General features: G+C 45.8%; 1 protein-coding gene across 6 annotated transcripts; it reads right to left on the bottom strand.

Annotated features, from left to right (window-relative positions):
- Positions 1 to 370: 370 nt before the first annotated feature.
- LOC133385673 (folate receptor alpha-like) lies at positions 371 to 20,205 on the bottom strand. Of its 6 annotated transcripts, none has more exons than XM_061629171.1 (5): positions 19,985 to 20,205; positions 8,487 to 8,628; positions 6,711 to 6,899; positions 4,583 to 4,772; positions 371 to 965 (listed from the first exon to the last, which is right to left on the bottom strand). In XM_061629171.1, exons 2-5 carry the CDS (start codon positions 8,622 to 8,624, stop codon positions 694 to 696), a joined length of 789 nt encoding a protein of 262 aa, XP_061485155.1. In that variant the 5' UTR covers positions 8,625 to 8,628; positions 19,985 to 20,205; the 3' UTR covers positions 371 to 693. The 6 variants fall into 6 exon arrangements, with proteins under 6 accessions (XP_061485155.1, XP_061485156.1, XP_061485154.1 ...); XM_061629172.1 differs by lacking the exon at positions 19,985 to 20,205 and adding an exon at positions 19,746 to 19,824; XM_061629170.1 differs by lacking the exon at positions 19,985 to 20,205 and adding an exon at positions 13,276 to 13,353.
- Between the last annotated feature and the right edge of the window lie 519 nt (positions 20,206 to 20,724).

Here is a 20,724-nt window from a genome sequence, read left to right on the forward strand (position 1 = left end):
CTGACAGGCAGCAGCTCTCCAGGATTTCAAGGCAGGGAACATTCCCAGCGCCCTACCCGGAGCTGCCGGATATCAGACCTGGGACTTGCTCCTTGCAAGGCAGATACTCCTGCCTGGAACGTTGCACAGGAGCACTCCTGCTAGGGAGAGGGGATCCAGCACAAGCTGCATTTTGCAGCTGCCACTTGTTTGCTTCCTAGTTCTGAGTTTGGAAAGTTTCACTTTTTAGGCACAGATTAATCCCTCTCCTCTGCCCCCCCTCCCATTCTCCACCTAGTAGTACCACCTATTTGCAGTTAAGCCCTGAGGCTGAGGCAGTGCTCTTCATCCTTACAGTTAAGGAGAGCAAAGGATTAAGGCACAACAGAAATTGAATTTAAGATCCAGACTTTTATTCTTTCTTCCAGCCCTGCATTTTCAGGTGCACCTCCCCCTTTTAAAAGGGCCAACAGCTCCTTCCTTTCAAGCCTCTGTAAGCTGATGGAGCTTGCAAAGATGATAGGAGCAAATAGAAGCAGAAGCTGCAACAACCCACAGACACAGTTCTGGGGAAGAAACCTTTTGCAAGCAGCTAGAGAGTTGTTTCCTGGGAACCCGGAGCAAGAGCATCCCACCATGATTAGAGCAAGTGGGAAAACGCAGCGCAATTGCACAAGGCCATGAGTCTTGGGGTCAGAGAAGGCCTTGCAAAGTTCACAACAGGGCTGCCAGGAGTGCAGGAAAAAGCAATACCAGGAGACTCTGTGGCAAGAAGTCTGCCCCTGCGTCGGCATAGTACTTTGCCACTGCCTCATTGGGGTTGCCTTGTGCAGGGTCAAACCACATCTCGATGCAGCGCCCGCTGCCCTTGGTGAAAGTGGTGTACTTGTAAGAGTTGCTCCAGATCTTTTCGCACAACAACTTTGCAGAAGGGAAGACCATCTTCATTGGTTGACACTTGGACGCAGCAGGGCACTCGTTTTTCCCTGGAATTGAAAGGACAAGCAGTCAGAGATGACAACATTTGTCATTCCAAGACCCTCAGAGGGCTGGCACCTGCCTCAGAGCCAGGACAAGAGTTGATAGGTATCCAGCGGGCATTAGTGGACAGAGCAGAAACCTAGTTGGACCACCAAGTCCACAGACTCTCGCTTGCCTACAAACCCAAGGAGACCCACATAGGCTGGCCCATTAGGGCAAATGGGGCATTGCCCCACCACCCTCAGTTTGCCAGCCTACTTGCTCTGCCTTCCTACTTGCAACCAGTCCAGGGGGTGCCCTTGCAGAACTCCAGCAGGTCTGAGGATGGGGGACAAAGCCAGCCTTCTCTGGCCACCTACTTTCTGCCCTCCCAATCCCAGGGGACCCCCACTTGGCTATGCAGAAACAGGGCTACCTTACCCCCCCCCGGTTTGGTTTGGTATGTGCATTCCTCTGTGGGGCTGGAGCCAATAAAGACACCCACATCCTAGGTGGGAGCGAACTCTTGCCACCAGACATCTGGATGCCGCTGTCTCCTGAACCATCACAAGGTCTACCCCTTGACGCACGGCCTGCTGTCCTGCCCAGAGACTTAGGGCCAGAAGAGGCACAATGTTGGGTGTCTGTGAAAAAGTCTCCCAGCAGTTACTTAAAGCACTCAAGAGCAACTATAGAAGACTCAGATTTTTACTGCAGTAGCAGCAGCAGCAGCATTTTAACCCCTGATTTCCCTGGTCACAAATTCATAGAGAGAGAGAGAGAGAGAGAGAGAGCATTACAGAGTTTGAAGAAATGGATTGCCTTCAAGTCGATCCCGACTTATGGCTACCCTACAAAAAGGGATTTCATGGTAAGCGGTATTCAGAGGAGGTTTCCCATTGCCTCCCTCTGAGGCTAGTCCTCCCCAGATGGCTAGGGCCTGCTCAGCTTGCCACAGATGCACAAGCCAGCCCCTTCTTTGTCCGCAACTGCCAGCTGGGGGGGGGCAACTGGGCTCCTTGGGACTGTGCAGCTTGCCCCCGGCTGCACAGGTGGCAGGGCACATCACCCCTGAGCCACTCACTGTGGGGTGATCTCTAGCTGGCCCTTGACACCCAGGAGACACAAGCAGGGATTTGAACTCAGACTCTGGACTCCCAGCCAGGCTCTGTTTTTAACCCAACCAGCCTAACTGCATACTCGATCTCTCAGTGAGCCTTCGCTAACCCATTGCCCTCCAGATGTTTTGGACTGCAACACTGATGGGAGCTGCTTGTTAAGATGCTTTTAAAGCTTCCATGGCACAGAGTGGTAAGTGGCGGTAATGCAGCCGAAGCTCTGCTCACGGCCGGAGTTCGATTCCAACGGAAGGAGGAAGTCGAATCTCTGGTAAAAGGGGTCGAGGTCCACTCAGCCTTCCATCCATCTGTGGTCGGTAAAATGAGTACCCGGCATATGCTGGGGGGTAAAAAAAGGCCAGGGAAGGAACTGGCAATCCCACCCCATATATACGGTCTGCCTAGTAAACATCGCAAGACGACTCGCACTATAAGTGCGGGGATACCTTTACCTTTTTAAAGCTTCTTTAAAAACTTTTTTTTACAGTTTTGTCTTAATATGTTTTAAAAGATGTTTTGTTTTTATTAAAGTCTGTTTTTATCATGTTGTGAAATGTTTTTGGTGCTTTTGATTGCAGCCCGGGCTCCTACTCCTAATAATAAATAAGGCTGGCGTATATATCAGAAAAATGCAGTGGGCGAGGGTTTGAACACTCCTCCTCCCCAGGCTCCACTGCTCCAGTTAAAAACCCAATATCTCCCTTCAGCTAAGAGCATAAGAACAGCTGGATCAGGCCGAAGGAGGCCCATCTAGTCCAGCCTCCTGTTCTCACAATGGCCAACCAGATGCCCCAAAGCGAGGTCCCCAAGCAGGACCCGGGTACAACCGCAGACTCCCCCCTCCTGCGGCTTCTAGCAACTTGCATCCAAAGGCATAACATAGCCATTGTGGCTAGTAGCGATCAATAGCCTTCTCCTTCACAGATTTGCTGAATGCTCTTTCAGAGTCATCTAACTTGGTGGCCACGAGCACTTTTATTTTTATTTATTTATTCATTTATTATTTAATTTGTATCCCGCCCTTCCTCCCAGCAGGAGCCCAGGGCGGCAAACAAAGCACCAAAAACACTTCAAAACACCATAAAAACAGATCCCAAAATACATCAAAACAAAACAGCATCAAAAACATTAAAAAAAATTTAAAAAGGGTTAAAAACAGTATTAAAAAACATATTAAGCAATTCTACCACAGACGCAGACTGGGATAGGTCTCAACCTAGAAGGCTTGTTGAAAGAGGTAGGCCTTCAAAAGGCGCCGAAAAGGTGGCCGAGATGGCGCCTGCCTAATATTCACTTTTGATCTCCCAGCTCATATCTGTTTGGACACTGAGCACACAGGGCTGCCTAATGATCAGGCCAGGCCATGGATCCGCACAGTAAGGCGACGCTGGGCCCAGCGGCTGTGGCGGAATACCCGTCTCGGGCAGGAGCCTCTGCAATCTCTGCTATCAGAGACTCTTTTAGGTGGCGATCTGGGACCTTGTGCACCCAGCACATTTTGTTCCCTCGCTGAGCCATGGGTGCATGAGAAAAAAAGCTGGTGAGAAATTGCCAAGCAGTCTTCTCTCTGCAGCTCATCCTTGGCCGGTGCACGCATGCACATGCACACAGACATGCCATTAAACCATAGCTTGAGTTTAACCTGCATGAGCACTTGCCCCCACACACCCTCCTGACTGTGCCATGCAGGGGAGGAAATGTTGCTGTGACAATGTCAACCTGGGTTCATGGTTCGTTTCCTCCAAACGAGCCACAGGTGGCCAGGCAAGACAGACAGCTCACAAGCCCAGGTTCACACTTCACCAACAACCAAGGCTCTGGCTATGACACAGTTAAGAGTGAAGAGCTCGTTAAACCACAGTTTAAAGCAGCAGTGGGGAGCCCGCACCCCACGGACCTAATCAGGCCCACCAGGCCTCCCTGTTTGGCCTGCGAGGTCACTTTGGTCAAGCAATGCCTACCTGCCTTGCACCCAGCGCCTTGTATCTTCTTAGGTGTAGGGCAGGTGAAGACGCAGCTGAGCCAAAAGAGGGGGTGCAGCCAATTGCTGGGGCTTGCAAAGCCCCCTCCTTCAGAGCAGTGGAGGCTGGTGCCTGCCAATGCCAGTGAGGCAGGGAGTCCGCTCCGAGTTTTAGTCCAAATTTTCAAGGAGCTGTCCAAGGTGCAGCATTTTAGAAATCTCCTTGAAAGTTCAGATTGAAACCCGGAGCGGACTCCACCAGTTAACACTTTGCAAGGGCCAACCATCAGCTGATCGCCAGAGCTTCCATGCACTGGGCTATGCAAAAATTAGTCACCTGACACCATACCCACCTGTCAAACATGGCCCACGGGGAGAGGAGGAGATATTCAACCATCCTGCTGGCCAGATCCAATTCTACACCTCAGTCTAAAAATAATGGTTTAACATGATGTGCAAGTTGGCTCCCTGCTGACCAGAAGTGCCACACATCTAACTCTTCCTGGGAGTGGGGAGCGGAGGGAGGAAAAGCAGGGAACGGTCACTCTCTGAAGCTCCTACTGACCTGTGGACCAGTCCCACCCCACGTGCCAGTTGTCCTTGCAGGTCATGTCATCCTGACAATCGCCCCACCATGTCTCACAGTCTTCTTTGCACAGCGGCACATGTAGGATCCTTTCTTTGCGCCAGCTGTTATCCACCTGCATGTGACGGCAGAAGATTTTATGTTGGAGTGGCAAGGGTGGGAGGGGGCCCTGCAACCAAAACAAAAAGATCCTGCAAGAACCAGAACCACTTGCAGTTCAATCTTGTTGGCTCCCAGAGCCAGGTCTCCCACTCAAGAAATACTTTGCCTCCTTTGAGCCCAGGTCAAGGAACGCAAGAAGACTCTTGCAGCTGATCAGACCAAGGAGGGCCCTCTGTTCCAGCAACCTGCTTCCCCACAATCTGTCTAGCAGACTGAGCTGGACAATCCCACACGAGAATGAACCAAGCTTCAAGTCTGGATCCTTTAGTCTTCAGAGAAAGACACCATTTTATTCCTTTGACTTTTTCTTGCAGTTCCAATCCTGTGCTTTCCAATTATAAATAAAAACATGTTTGCCAAAGCAAGAGGAAGGCATTCCCTCTCAGAGGGCTGGTAGGCAGGATGGTCAAGCAGGGCCAGATTATCCATAAGGCTTAGTAGGCTGAAGCCTAGGGGCCTGGAGTTCTTGGGGGCCCACGGGACACTGGCCCAAGGGCCCCTGGAGCTACAGAGGGCCCTCCGCTCTCCTTCCACGATCCACGGAAGCAGGACAGGAGCCGCGGATTGCGGTACAAGAGCTTCTGCACCGCCCGCCATCCCCCCGCTTCACTTACCTTTTTCTCCACTGTTTTTTGCGGTTTGCCATCAATCAAGATGGCAGCCGAGGTTTCCCTAAGGGGCTGAAGCCTCTGCCGCCATCTTGCTTGATGGCACGCATGCATGCCTAAGAGGAGAAGGGCCCCCCAAACACCAATCAGCCTAGGGGCCCTCCTCAGCTTAATCCGGCCCTGTGGTCAAGGCTTCCCTCATCTCGCTTCCCCTCAAAATCTCCCCTTCCCCAAACAGGCTGCCTCATTTGTTTTATTTGCGCATTCCCTAGACCAACCGTGGTCACCCACAGTGGGTGCAGGGCAGTTTCCATCCCAGTGTAAGTCGTCATGTGGAAAGAGTAAAATAGCCCAAAGCAACATGCAAGCCAGTGGGGAACAGAAAGCAGATCAGGAGCCACTGCTAGGTCGCTGGATGATAGGCAGGAGATAAGTTCTGACTCCCCCATACAGTTAAAGAACAGCAAGTAATATTGAAAGTTAAAAAGAGTTCTCTGCCATGGCAGTCTTTCTGTTGATGGCTTCTTTTAGTCTCAATGTCCCTAACCTGAAAAATACGCATATTAATTGGTTGCCTTCGTGCAAGACATACAGGCCACGTAAAGAACTGTGTGTTAGAATTCTTGACCTATTAACTCAGGCATAGATCTGTATTTGTCTATACAACGTGTAGACAAATAGCAGTTCAAGTAATTGACCCCACTACACCCCTCCCCACCTCTATTTCCACCTGGGGCTCTTATAAAAATCTACACTTGGCTGGGGAGATGATGATGATTATTTTATTTATATCCCGCCCTTCCTCCCAGCAGGAGCCCAGGGCGGCAAACAGAAACGCTAGAAACACTTTAAAACACCATTAAAAGACTTTAAAATACATTAAAACAAAACAACATTAAACATTTTTTTAAAAAGCTTTAAAAACATTTTTTTAAAAAAGGGTTAAAAACATATTAAAGAAAACATTAAAAGCAATTCTAACACAGACGGACACTGAAACAGAGATGTTTTGGAGACTGACTTGGAAGCACTTGCAGGGGAGCATTTGTGGGTGGGAACACATTAAGTAGCCCTCCTGTCAAGTCTCCCCTGCAAATGCTCCCCTTTACACACATACAGCACAGGGTTGGGGCCCCTGCATTTCCCCATCACATCTAGCTCCATCCTGATCATGGAAGAGACATCACTGATGATGGCCATCAGGGAGACCCTCTTTTGAATGCATAGTCTAATCCCTCTGTCAAGGAAAGGCAGAGCTGGGTGCACCAAAAGCCCAGCAAATTCAGTTTGATTGGACGGGGGTGTACACAGGTGAAACCCTGAGCCTCACTGCCCACCTTGCTAATCCACGGCCCCAGGTTGGGCGAGCATTCGTAGAGGCAGGTGTCCTGAATGAAATGCTGCTTACACTTGGACGACATGATTCCACAGTGATTCCAGGTGAAGTTGTACAGGAAGGACTGGTCGTTATGAGCTGCGTGGCTTGTGTTGGTGTAACAGCAGGCATTTTTCTTCCATGGGGAGCACTACAGAAAGAGAGAGAGAGAAAGAGGTACACCAAAGAATCCAAGTTATCTGGCAACCTCATGCTCTGTTTTGTTGCGAATAAAGCACCAACACAGAGGGAAGCAGTGAGTGACAATTGCCTTCTGTCTGTCTATTCTTCCCTCTGCTGATTCATCCTCTAAAATGGTTGTTGTTTTTGCAGGCTTTGCTCCTTACATTCTCCCTCCCCCTTCCTGACTTTGTTGTGAGCCCTGAGTGCAGGCTGCATGGCTGCTTCAGCTTACCCCTTTGTAGTAATAAACCTTAAGTTCCTTTATTATTTCAAATATTAGTCTAATAGACCAGTTAATTCTACACTCTGCTGATTTCATATATATGTGTGTGCATGCACATGCATGTATGAAAATTAACACATTTCCCCCTCCTTACAACAAAGGTGCAATGTGTCGGAATTGCTCTCTATTGAGATGTGTAGCAAAGTTGCGGAACGGAGAGTTTTGAGCGAGCTTAGTGTGTGTGTTTGAATCTTTGCTAAGATTCTACCTTCCCTGCAAATTAGTCAGACAGAGACTTTAAGCTGTAAAACAAGAAATAACTACGTTATTCTGGAAGTACATGTTTGATAGGAAAGTCCTTACATCTAGCTAACTAGCCATGTTGGAGCAGTCTGCACTTGTCCCAGTGCAGCTCTCATGCTGGTTGAGAGGAGAGACAAAGAGAAGATGTCTGCTCCCCTCTCGAGAGAAAGAGAACACAGAGAGAGGTGGGAAGGAACTGAGATCAACATTCCTTTGCTTATCAAAGGGATAGGTATAGCCTCAACCAACAAGAGGTCTAGGCTGCCCGTATTAACCCCATGCAGCCTCAACCCACCAAGTTGGAGTTGAACCTCATATATTCCAACACAATGTTCCCACGTTGCTTTCCCTCACTTGCATACTGAGCACTCCTTCCCATGCACAAGGCCCCATTAAGATCTGCCAAGGATACCCTGCCAAGGAGTTACCCACATTGGCAGGAGGGCCCCAAGGAACAGCTGCTCTGCTGTGGGCCTGCAATGACAAAACATGAGTGGCCCACCCAGCCATCTTCAGAGCTCTAGAACGGGTGTGGGGAAGGCATGGCCCTCCAAATGCTGCTGAACTACAACTCCCATCATCCTCCCTGGTCATTGGCCATGCTTGCTGAGGCTGATGGGAGATGCAATTCAGCAACGTCTGGAGAGCCACAGGTTCTTGACATCAGCTCCAGATGTTTAAGTGAAAAGACTTCTTACTTCAAACTTTTCCAAAAAATTATTGAGAGTACTTTTTTTAAAATGCCAGGAGGATTGCTATTTGATTTTTTACTATTCCGTTCCTTTGCTGCAATTCTATAAACTTTTTGACCTTTTTTTAAAAAATCACACACCACCTGCCATCAGCATATTAACCCTGAAGTACACTCAGGCACATGTTTTACTCATTTACATTCATTCAGGTCAGGCAAGAGGCCTCTTATGAGCACTGAGCACAGTGTACTTTGCTGGCATACTGCAGCCTTCACCAGCCTGGTGTCACTCAGCTAAAAGAAGGGAGCTGCGAATCTCATTTTGGGTGCACACCTACCTGTTGATGCAGGTCATCCTCTGAACCAGGCTCTGTTTTGTGATGCTTGCCATCCATGCAGGTGTTCAGCACAGATTCCCTCGCAGCCCCAGCTGCCAAAACAGCCAGCAGCCCCAGCAAGGTCCAGCGTGCTGCCATCTCCCTGAAAACACAGAGAGAGAGAGAGAGAATCAGCACAAAGAGCTGCCCAAGAATTCACCAGGCTTGTTAAGGCTAGAGAATGCAACTTAATGTGAGCTGACTGCAACTCTCAATGAGCTGCTTTGGGATTTGTGAACTGAGCACTTTTGGCCCTAAACATGTAAACTGGTAAAAAGGTGAAGGTGGGCGATTCCCAGCATGCCCCACTGGTCTCCATTTTCTCAGTCCCATATCTGGAACCCAATAACAGCTTGTCGTGTTACACTCACTCCCCATCCTCCCCCACTGACTTTTTAAAATACTTAGCAATGCCACTAGGCAGTAACTCAATAGAAAGTATCCTATTTAGAGTCTAATCATTATCACGCACTAGAGACACTGTTCAAGGCTTAAGTGGGGGTGGGGGAGAATAAACACATCCGGAGACAGCACTACAGCATTCTGGTATCTTTGTAAAATCTGGATCCAGAGGGTTCCCCCCCCCTTCATCTACAGATGTAAAATACAAAGCTTTTATGGGCCAACAGACTCCTAAGGCAGATAGCACAACTACTAGTCCTGCATTAAAGGTACAGGTGTCCCCGCACTTGTAGTGCGAGTCATTTCCAACTCTTAGGGTGATGTCTTGTGACATTTACTAGGCAGGCCGTATATATGGGGTGGGATTGCCAGTTCCTTCCCTGGACTTTCTTTACCCCCCAGCGTATGCCGGGTACTCATTTTACCGATCACGGATGGATGGAAGGCTGAGTGGACCTCGACCCCTTTTACCGGAGATTTGACTTCCTCCTTCCGTTGGAATCAAGCTCTGGCCGTGAGCAGAGCTTCGGCTGCGTTACTGCCGCTTACCACTCTCCAAGACTAATACAGCTCTAGTTCTCAGCTCCAATTAAAATGGCAAAAATTCTTCTAGTTATCTCTGCCCCATACGACACAGGAAGCTGCCTTGAACCAAAATCAGGCCATTGGTCCTTCTAGCACACCTATTCTTCAAGATTTCAGACAGGGAACATTCCCAGGTTTTCCTGGATATGGCAGGGCTTGACTGGGGACCTCGTGAATTTTGCAAAGCATGCACTCGAACAATGAGCCACACCCCTTCCCCATTGCGTACTGCATTCGAATAACTGAAGAGAGGGGTGTTAAGGATCATCCATTCACTTTTTATTACACTTCTGACCATCCATCAGATTAGTCATGCAAAACTATACTGCGATCATCACAGCAATAGAGACAGCCATATTCATAACACCACTTTTAAAGAGGAACTAACAGATGCGCAAGATCCCATGGCATAGTGCATAGGCGAACACACTGTCACTTTTAGCCAAACACAGTTTGGAACACCACAGGAGCCTGCTTATCAGAAGCAGATGGGTGTACACACCTCTAGCAGTAGCAAACCCACCTTTACCAAGGACCTAATGTCTCCAGCCAGATTCCAAACTGCAAAATCAACCCTCTTCGGAGCAGAGCCTCAAGGATATACACCCCCAAACCCACAAGCAAGTGTTAGGTCCAAACCCAACACGCAAGCTGCCCTGTCTACCCCAACTCGCTTATTACACCCGGGAAGAGTGCAGAGTTGAGTGCAAATGAACCCACTATCAGAGATCAAGTAACACAAGACAAAAACCTTTGCAAAGGGGACCCAATACTTACAAGCCGAAGCAGGCCAGCATGGGAACCTCATTTATTGGTGTTCAAGGGTTTATATAGGCTTATCCCGAAGTTTACAATATCGGGTTCAGTCATAAAATACAAAAGAAGCAATTGCTAACTGTCATAGCTTTGGGGCATATGTAAGGAGGTAAAGGGGTACAGGGGGAAGGACAAAGTGGAAACATCAAGACTATCTCTTAGACTCTATGTCTGCATATTTCGCATGTCCTTGAGATAAGCACTATGCATGAGCAGACAAAGGCAACTATTGAGGGGAGGCCCAGCTGCAACCGGGCGCCCCCTAAACCAGACACAGACATGGCATTATGCAGCTTCCATATCAAAAGGAGTGGTAAAAGTCAAGGATATGAGGGGCATTGGAATAGCGTTTGACATTTCTATGCAAGGCACATTAGTAACAATAAGCAAGGCCATAAGCATAAACATGATACAGAAATGCATAGTAGGGAAGTTTCCAGCTTAAACCGGCTTTTATTATGCGAGCCACTGGTATGTAGGTAAGGGTCAGGTCACCAGGAAATAAACCAACATTTTATATCAAAAGTCAAATAAAGGCCACTTTGGTTCTATTTCCCATAAAGCCCAAGCTGGTTTGGATAGGGCAAGTGAACTATAGTTTACAAGCACTGTGGATTTTGATTTATCCCTAACACAAGCAGACAAGAATACTGTTGTCAAAAGAAGGTCAACCCCAGATAACTGGAAGGTGCCTTGCAAGCCCCCAACAACTTCAGGAAAATAGCAAAACTGTAAAACAGAGCAGTTGAAGGAATCCCCCTAATTTTTATTTATTTATTTATTTATTATTTGATTTATATCCTGCCCTTCCTCCGAGCAGGAGCCATGGGCAGCAAACAAAAGCACTAAAAACACTTTAAAACATCATAAAAACAGACCTTAAAATACATTAAAACAAAACAACTTTAAAACCATTCTTTAAAAACATCTTGAATAAAAAGGGTTAATAGGAATAAATGTGACACATTTAAATGTTTTTTCTTTTCTTTTAATAATGTTATTTGTTATTTAATTTTGAGAATTGCATTATTGTATTTATGCTTTATGATGTGTTATATTCGTGTTTTTGTAAGCCGCCTTGAGGGCCTTTTGGCCATAAGGCGGGATATAAATTTAATAAATAAATAAATAAAATAAATAAAAATATTGTTTATGGGGGAAAAGGTTTAAAAAGCAATTCCAACACAGACTGGGATAGGTCTCAACTTAAAAGGCTTGTTGAAAGAGAAAAGTGACACCAAATTCATGCAATAATCATGCTGCAAGTTACTGAGTTATTGTACCTATCCAAGCTATCATGCCTTTAGCTGCTGCTGCTGCCAAATTTCGTTTTGTAGAGAGCCAAAGAGATGAAATGGTCCTGGCATTTTGAAGGTTAAAACAGGAATCCAGTTTGACTACATAGCTCACTGACTGGCAGAGCGTGCAGAGGAATAGTCCGCATGTTATGAGGGCCCAGGGACATACATTGCACCCAGCTCTTTGCAGGATCCCTGTCCACTGTCAAGAGGCAGAGGACAGATTTTGCCCTGAGTGTAGCCTGTCAGTCCTGCCCCCTCCTGAGAAGTGAACAATTAGGATTCTGGGAAGATAGAATATAGGAGGTTGCCTTATATTGAGCCAGGCCATTGATACATCTAGCTCAGTATTGTTTACTCTGACTGGCAGCAGCACTGAGGGGTTTCAGGCAGGGGGCATTCCCACCTTATCTGAAGATGCTGGATATTGAACCCGGGACCTTCTGCATGCAAGGCAGACGCTCTGCCACTGAGCTATGGAACATACAAAGGAACACAGGAAGATGGTTTGTACCAAGTCAGACCATCAGTTCATCTAGTTCAGTAATGTCTACACTGACTGGCAGCAGCTCTCCAAGATTTCAGAGAAGTCTCTCTCTCAGCCCTACCTAGAGATGCTGGATATTGAATCTGGGGCCTTCTGCATTTAAAGCAAGTGCGCTACCGCTGATCCACCGTTCAGCGCAAGAAATCCAATGCAAAGCTAAACCATCCTCAAGAAGTGGCTGCCAAGCCTCTGCTTAAAGACCTCTGGCATGGCAAAGCCCACCATCCCTCTAGGCAAGCCTGTAGCCTTGCCACAGCAGTCCATGCATTTGCAACCTCACATATGAACTACTGCAATTCGCTCTTCATGAGGCCGCCCTTGAAAGCAGTCCGGAGACAACAGCCCTAGAGTGACTGCGTTCTACTGCTGTACAAGGTAGCGGAGGTTTATGGCTACGTAATGCCATGAAGTGTATGTTCTAACCCAGGGGCTCCCAAACTGTGGTGCATGGGCCACCAGTGGTGCATGAGCTTCGTTCAGGTGGTCCATACCTTCCTTGCCCACATGAAATATTTATATAATTTTCAATTGCATTTTTTCATGCTTCTTTTATTGTATTTTATTACCATTTGAATTCTATAGAATGCAAATAGTAATTCAGTAAAATACAATGTCACAAAAGAAGCAGGAAAAACACAACTGAAGATCATACAGCACCTAGCACAGCGCATTAACATTACTACAACAGGCAGAAAAATCGTTAAGTGGTCCACCAAGACCCTCACCAACTCTCAAGTGGTCTGTGGGGGGGGGGGGAGTTCAGGAACCACCGTTCCAACCCAGTGGATGATCAGGCACCTAATAAAAGCAGTGTTGCAGTCCTTAAATCCCCTTCTAGTCTTTGTCACTAAAGCTAGAGACAGAAAGGCAGCGTGAAGGGTCACCAGGAAGCAATCCAACCCACTCCCTCAGCAGCACCATCCTTTGCAAGCCCACCCCTTCAAGCCCCCATACCTCACAACAATCTCAGGGCCCTCACAAAACTCACGCTTGAGATCACACCAGGGAAAGATAACCACTGAGCTGGGCCTCATCCACTTTTGAACCAATGGTACAGGCAGATCCCAAGAGTCTGCCTAAAAGCAGCTCATCCATCCCCTACCTGCACCTACAGCCACTACGGAAGAGAAGCCTGGAAGCAAGTGACCCTCCCAGCAGGGGAGCTTTAATACCTGAGCCTTGGCGGCTCCACCTGCTGCCTCTTCCACGTGGGCTCCTCACAACAGAGCTAACGAGAGTCAAGCCTGAGCAGCAGAGCTCATTAAAGCAGCTGGCTTGCTGCTGGGAATGGAGCCGGTTGTCTCTCTACCAAGAAACCAGTTTCAAAGATCAGTGGGGAAATCTCCGTCAATGATTGTACAAGACGGACTAAGCCCCCACCCCCCGCAGTGGACTTTTTCCTGCCAAGGGTGTGATGTAAGAGGGGGCAGAGAACACCACCTCTGAGATGCCCAAAGATGTCTTCTCAGCTGTGCTGAAACTCCCCTGATGAATGCATTTTCAACATCTGGCTGGGGACCATCCAGTGAAATGGGACCTGAAGATCCTTCATGCACCTCAATGCTATGCATGTTTCCTAAGGGGAAAAGGTCATAGAATCGTAGAATAGTAGAGTTGGAAGGGGCCTATAAGGCCATTGAGTCCAACCCCTTCTCAATGCAAGAATCCAAATCAAAGCATTTCCGACAGATGGCTGTCCAGCTGCCTCCAGTGTCGGACAGCCCACTACCTCTCTAGGTCATTGGTTCCATTGTCGTATGGCTCTAACAGGAAGTTTTTCTGAGTCCTGAGTACAAGGGGGATTACTCCTAAGAAAACTGTGCAAAGGATTTATTTATTTCCATTCATTAATTTGGATGGCTTTAAAAGAGAATCAGGCAAATACATGGAGGATGAGGCTATCAGTGGCTACTAGCCACAATGGCTATATTCTACTTCCAGTGTTGGAGACAGAATGCTTCTGAATGCCATTTGCTGAAAACTGCTGGAAGGGTGCATGCTCTTGCGCTCAGGTCCTGCTTGCAGGCTTCGCATAGTGGGTCTTGGGTTGGCCACTGCCAGAACAGGGTGCTGGATCAGGTGTGCCACTAGCCTGATCCAGAAGGTTTTTCTTCTGTTCCGATGAAATATCTTGAAGTGATTTCTCAGTAAAAAGAGGTTTTGCAATAAAAGCAGTTACACAACTTCATATATGGCAACAATTTTTCATGATTTTATTGGATTTTTTGAATATATTACAAATGTTAGCATAGGACACAAAATATGCACTTAATGCAAATATTATAAAATGTAACCTAGAACTACGATCAAGGCATCTTTAAGGGTGTTAAATATACAAATAATGAAATACCAAGCAAAGAGTGGAGTCAGTCCCAAAAAGAATAAATAAAAAACTCTTGGGGAGAACCAGTCGTATTTATGTTCTATTCACAGAACATATGGGAACACTGAGTCCATAATTATTGCCTGGGAGCCTTTTTTTTTTTAGTCAAGAAGCAATTACAACCGTTATAAAACTATTTAAACACATTTTCATATGTAAAGGAATTTCAAATCCAAGCTGGGATACCAGCTGGGATAAAGGGTTGCTGTCTTAATCAGGGGTGAGGGGGAACATCACATACCCCATTAAGGATGTCACTTTAAGCCACTTTCTTTGAAGTTAATTCTCTTGAAAAGATGCATCAGTCTGCATATGTGACTGAAGTATTTGAGGCTTATTTCTGAGTAATCGTGCATGGAATCTGCTTGGTGTGTGGAAAGGCCTTATGCTAATAAGGTCATGATAAGGACATAACAATAGTCCAACTGCCTTGTCATATCAGGCCAAGGTGCATCTGGGCCAGTCCTTGATCTTCTGTCTGCCAGCCAGATGCATCTATGACCTGCAGTTGCACTTGCACAAGCAGAGCAATCCTAACCAAGCAGATCCTCTACCACTTCTGAGCTCTCCAGCACGGAGTTTATGAGAAACAGATTATTAAATAATGCAGACTAGACCTTTGAGACAAATTATGGGTTCTAATTCCAGGAGGGAGTGGCTTGCTTATTGCCGAACTGTATGGCTTGCATTAAGGTACTAAAAGCAGGCAGCATTGACTGTAGTCACTGCAGGTCTCCCTTTTTATGGAGTTTTATCTTTAAACCAGATTCAGACTGGATGGCACAGTAGAGGACAGGGCCACCCTAAATGGATGTTATTATTATTGTTTGATCAATATACCACCTGAAGACATGATTCACTAGAAAGACAATAATGCTGGGAAAAACAGAAGGGAGTAGAAAAAGAGGAAGACCAAACAAAAGATGGATTGACTTCATAAAGGAAGCCACAGACCTGAACTTACAAGATCTGAACAGGGTTGTTTATGACAGATGCTGTTGGAGGTTGCTGATTCATAGGGTCACCATAAGTCGTAATTGACTTGAAGGCACAGAACAACAACAATATACCACCTAGATGCCAAAATGGCTTGTGAGTGGTTTACAGCACAAAAAACCCTGACAAAAAATGATTAAAATAGATTACAATCAAAACATTAAAACTTCTTCAGTTAAAATATACAATTGCCCATCAACAGCTGCACCTGCACAAGCTGAGCAATCCTAACCAAGCAGATCCTCTACCACTTCTGAGCTCTCCAGCAGGACGTTTATGAGAAGCAGCTTTCTAAATAATGCAGGTTAGACCTTTGGGCTTTTGAGACAAATTATGGGTTCTAATTCCAGGAGGGAGTGGCTTGCTTATTGCCAAACTGTGCGGCTTACATTAAGGTGCTACAGCATTGACAGCAGTAATTTTTATCACTTGGCAATTTGAAGGACTTTCTCCTGACCATGGGAGGAATTTGAATTCCTTTTCAAACACAGAAATGAGACACGCCAAGGGAGCTGTTTCATCTGGCTGACTTTGTTTGCTTGCTTGTCACCGAGGAGAGGTGAGAGGAGAGGAGAGAGGAGAGGCATTCTGCACATGTGTTTGGGTTGCTGTTTTTTAAATTGCTACTTCCCATATTCTATCTGGACCCTGACACTGAAAAGTGGCAGGCTCAACACACGGTTCAGAAGGGATTGGAGCTCAGGAATGTCTAGCAGTAATAAAAGCGGGCAGGCAGACAAGCTACAGGCTGTGATGAAACAGGCCGGCACTCTGACCAGGCCGGGGTGGGGGGTGATTTATAGGGAGTGGGGAAGTACAGGTAGGGGAACAGAGCCCATGAACAGAGCCCCATTCCCTGCTACCCTCCCCTGAATACAGGGTCCCCCCCCTAACAATTGTATTGGCTGTTGAAAAATGATTTACAAAGAGCTCTCACAACTGAAACCCTCAGCTATCCTGGGGGTTAGGGTTGCCAGGTTCCTGGCCTGAGACTGATCCTGTATCTTTAGGAAAAGATAAAGTCAGCCAAGTGCAGGTGTTCTTGCAACCCTGTAATGGGAAAAACCACAAGATGAAAGTCTCCCCTCTGCACAACTTTTAAAGATACAAAAGACCTCTTGGTTGCCAGGCCCAGCCTCCAAGAGGTCTTCTGTATCCTTAAAAGTTGTGCAGGGGGAAGGGAGAATTCCACCTTGTGGTTTTTCCCATTACAGGGTTGCAAGAACACCTGCACTTGGCTGACTTTCTCTTCTCCTATGAAGTCAGAGACGTTATAAGGGAAGAATGCATAAAGACAATACCTCTAGTTAAAAAGAGAGAAAGACCTCAATGGATGACTGAAGAAACTCTTCAAATGGTTAAAGAGAGAAGGAAAGCAAAAGCAAAAGGAGATAGAAACACCGTCAGAACCCTAAATGCAACAATACAGCGACTAGTACGTAGGGACAAAGAGAACTATTACAAGTTATTGTACAGAAGTAGAAGAGTGTAAACAAAACAAGTAGGATGGAACCTTAATGAATACCAAAGGTAAAAATAAAAAATAAAAAATTAAGGTGAATGTAGCAGTATAAATCTGAAAATATTTATTATAATAAGGTGAAATAAACCAAGAATTCATCAATATAACAGAATATATCTCAATTTAAACATGAAAAGTTTTTTACAAAAATATATGTCAAGAACAATATATAATAATAATAATAATAAATTTAATTTTTGAGTCGCCTATCTGGCCGAAACCACTCTAGGCGACGTACAACATTAAATTTAACAATACATAATAATACAATACATAGTAAAACGCAGTCAACAATAACCATTTTAAAAAGCGGCAGTACAGGGCCATCAATAGACAATTTTAAAACAATATAAAGAAATTAGCCCACCCCGGGGACCCCAAAGGCCTGTCCAAAGAGCCATGTTTTTAAGGCTCGGCGAAATGTATCTAGGGAAGGGGCATGGCGAAGATCGAACGGGAGGGAGTTCCAGAGAGTGGGGGCCGCCACTGAGAATGCCCTCTCTCTAGTCCCCACCAACCTAGCTGTTTTCATTGGTGGGACGGAGAGAAGGCCCTGTGTGGCTGATCTGGTCGGGCGGCTTAATTGGTGGTACTGGAGGTGCTCCTTCAGATAGACTGGGCCGAGACCGTATAGGGATTTAAAGGTTAAGACCAACACCTTGAATTGGGCCCGGAAAACAACTGGAAGCCAATGTAGATGAAATAACACCGGCGTGATGTGATCACGGCGGCAGCTGTTTGTAAGCAGGCGTGCCGCTGCATTCTGCACCAGTTGTAGTTTCCGGACCGTTTTCAAGGGTAACCCCACGTAGAGCGCATTGCAGTAGTCTAAACGAGAGGTAACCAGGGCATGTACCACCAGTGGGAGCTGATGAATAGAAAGGTAGGGTTTCAACCTCCGTATAAGGTGTAGTTGATACCAAGCTGCCCGGCTCACTGCCAAAATCTGAGCCTCCATGGACAGCTTGGAATCAAGAACAACCCCGAGGCTGCAGACCTGATCCTTCAGGGGCAATTTTACCCCATTAAGATTCAGGTCAGCAACACCCAACCTTCCCCTGTCACCCACAAGTAGCACCTCGGTCTTATCAGGATTGAGCTTCAGCCTGTTTCTTCCCATCCACCCACTCACAGATTCCAGGCACTTGGACAAGGTCTCTACAGCCAACTCCGGTGAAGATTTAAAGGAGAGATAGAGCTGCGTGTCATAAGCATATTGGTGACATCGCAGCCCAAAACCCCTGATGATAGCTCCCAGCGGTTTTACATAGATGTTAAATAGCATGGGAGAGAGGATAGAACCCTGTGGTACTCCACAAGTGAGGGGCCAAGGGTCTGAAACCTCATCTCCCAATGCTACCTGTTGATGCCTGTCAGAGAGAAAGGAACGGAACCACTGTAAAACAGTGCCTCCTATTCCTAATCTCTCCAGGCGATCTAACAGGATACCGTGGTCGACGGTATCAAAAGCCGCTGAGAGATCCAGGAGGACAAGAAAGGTGGATTCTCCCCTGTCTAGGGCCCTCCTCATATCATCTACCAGAGCAACCAAGGCTGTTTCAGTACCATGCCCAGTCCTGAAACCCGATTGGTATGGATCTAAATAATCCGTTTCATCCAAGTGTGCTGACATATATAAATATGAATATTGTTTCTGATATGGAACAAGATTGGTAGGAAAAATCAAATTCTAATGTGGTGAGGATGTTTTCAAGATGGTCCAGCCAGACGCGTTTCGACACAAAATGTCTTTTTCAATGGCTATAAACCTGGCTCACAACATGAATCAAATATAATTCAGTATCCAATGAATTATTGCAATTAATGCTTAAAATTTGTGGACAAGGACAATGTGCTAAAAGCATTAATTGCAATAATTCATTGGATACTGAATTATATTTGATTCATGTTGTGAGCCAGGTTTATAGCCATTGAAAAAGACATTTTGTGTCGAAACGTGTCTGGCTGGACCATCTTGAAAACATCCTCACCACATTAGAATTTGATTTTTCCTACCAATCTTGTTTCATATCAGAAACAATATTCATATTTATATATTGTTCTTGACATATATTTTTGTAAAAAACTTTTCATGTTTAAATTGAGATATATTCTGTTATATTGATGAATTCTTGGTTTATTTCACCTTATTATAATAAATATTTTCAGGATTTATACTGCTACATTCACCTTAATTTTTTATTTTTATTGTTACCAGAAGTAGAAGAGGACAACAAAAAGGGTAGAACAAGAGCCCTATTCCAAAAGATTAGAGAAATGAAAGGGAAATTTAAACCAAGAGTAGGGATGTTGAATAATCAACAGGGGAACACAATGAATGACCGAGATGAAATAAAAGGAAGATGGAAGCAATTTAGGGTTCTGACTGTGTTTCTATCTCCTTTTTCTTTTGTTTTCCTTCTCTCTTTAACCATTTTAAGAGTTTCTTCAGTCATCCATTGAGGTCTTTCTCTCTTTTTAACAAGAGGTATTACATGTCCCACTTTTTAGGCCAAATTAGTAATCATGCACCATTCAGAAACCTTTCCCAACTTCCACACAGAAATGCAGCCTTTTTCTTAGTCATCCTAGTTGTAACTTATCTATTTGTCCCATGCCTGCCACAATTTCTTAGTCATTTCCAGTCCCACTGGAAATTCTCCGTCCCTACCTTACGGTACTGGTACCCCTTGGAATTCCCGCCTTTTTGCAGTGAGGCCGTCCTGTGACAATCCAAGCCCTCTTCCTTATAACCGGGACAAAGCAGGCAATTCTTACACGAAAGACAAACAAGCCACACCATGCAGTCAAGGTCTCAGCATTCACTCAAAACAAAGCAATTTTTATCAGGGGACAAAATGTTTTAATTCCAAACTGCTGTAAAAATAAAACCACTTTATAGCTACTTACCCCAGAGCCCGTGTAAACGCCACCTTGAGACTCAAAAGATCTCGTGCCGGCTTTTGGGACGGTTCACAGCCTCCTGGATAATTCTGGCATGCGAGAATCTCCTGGCTGGCTCGCCAAATTGTTGTGGGAAAATAATGTTCGTTTCTCGCTCTGGCTCAAAACAAGATGCTAACAGCAGTTCAGGATAAAACTTAAAAATAATTTATTAGAAAATAAGCAGCACTCACACCAGCAATTCAGAGTGAGTGCAGTCGACCCAGACTGTCTTGTTCCCCCAATATTTCTGCCCTTTAGTAAACAACTTACAGGAAGCTTACAGTAGGAACTCCATATATGGTAATATTACAGTGTGTTACATTGAACTATAGTGTATTCCCTGAGTCATGCTTCCGGACATAGTACATGAACAGCTTATATTACTAAGATGGCGGATATAGACATCCGTTGCAAGATGGCGGTGCTTAATCAAAACAGTAGATAACTCTCAAGGATGACCCTCAAGGAGGTGCTTTAGTGTGTCAGAGGAATTAACCCTTAAAAATGGTTATGTTAATAGGTTTCCTGTTTAATCTCATTGATATCACTCGCTCAGACCTTGCGTTGTAGCTCCTAATTGCTTTTGCTACATCACTTCTCACTATTAAAGCAACCCCGTTTCTTCTTGATTTCTCATTTCCTGCATAAAATGTTTTGTAGTTGCCTGATTGGAAATGTCCCATTCCAGTCCATTTTAATGCACT

The sequence above is a fragment of the Rhineura floridana genome, chromosome 5 (genome assembly GCF_030035675.1).
Source record: "Rhineura floridana isolate rRhiFlo1 chromosome 5, rRhiFlo1.hap2, whole genome shotgun sequence".
Classification (NCBI taxonomy): domain Eukaryota; kingdom Metazoa; phylum Chordata; class Lepidosauria; order Squamata; family Rhineuridae; genus Rhineura; species Rhineura floridana.

Bases quoted from the DNA above. Each gene is read 5' to 3' on its own strand.
- LOC133385673 (XM_061629166.1), bottom strand. From the start codon at position 13,207: ATGAGGCCCAGCTCAGTGGTTATCTTTCCCTGGTGTGATCTCAAGCGT. The intron at 4,773-6,710 runs GTGGGCAGTGAG...TTTTGGTTGCAG, and splicing joins TGGGGCCGTGGATTAGCAAG to GGCCCCCTCCCACCCTTGCC. The intron at 966-4,582 runs GTCAGTAGGAGC...TTTCAATTCCAG, and splicing joins GGGGTGGGACTGGTCCACAG to GGAAAAACGAGTGCCCTGCT.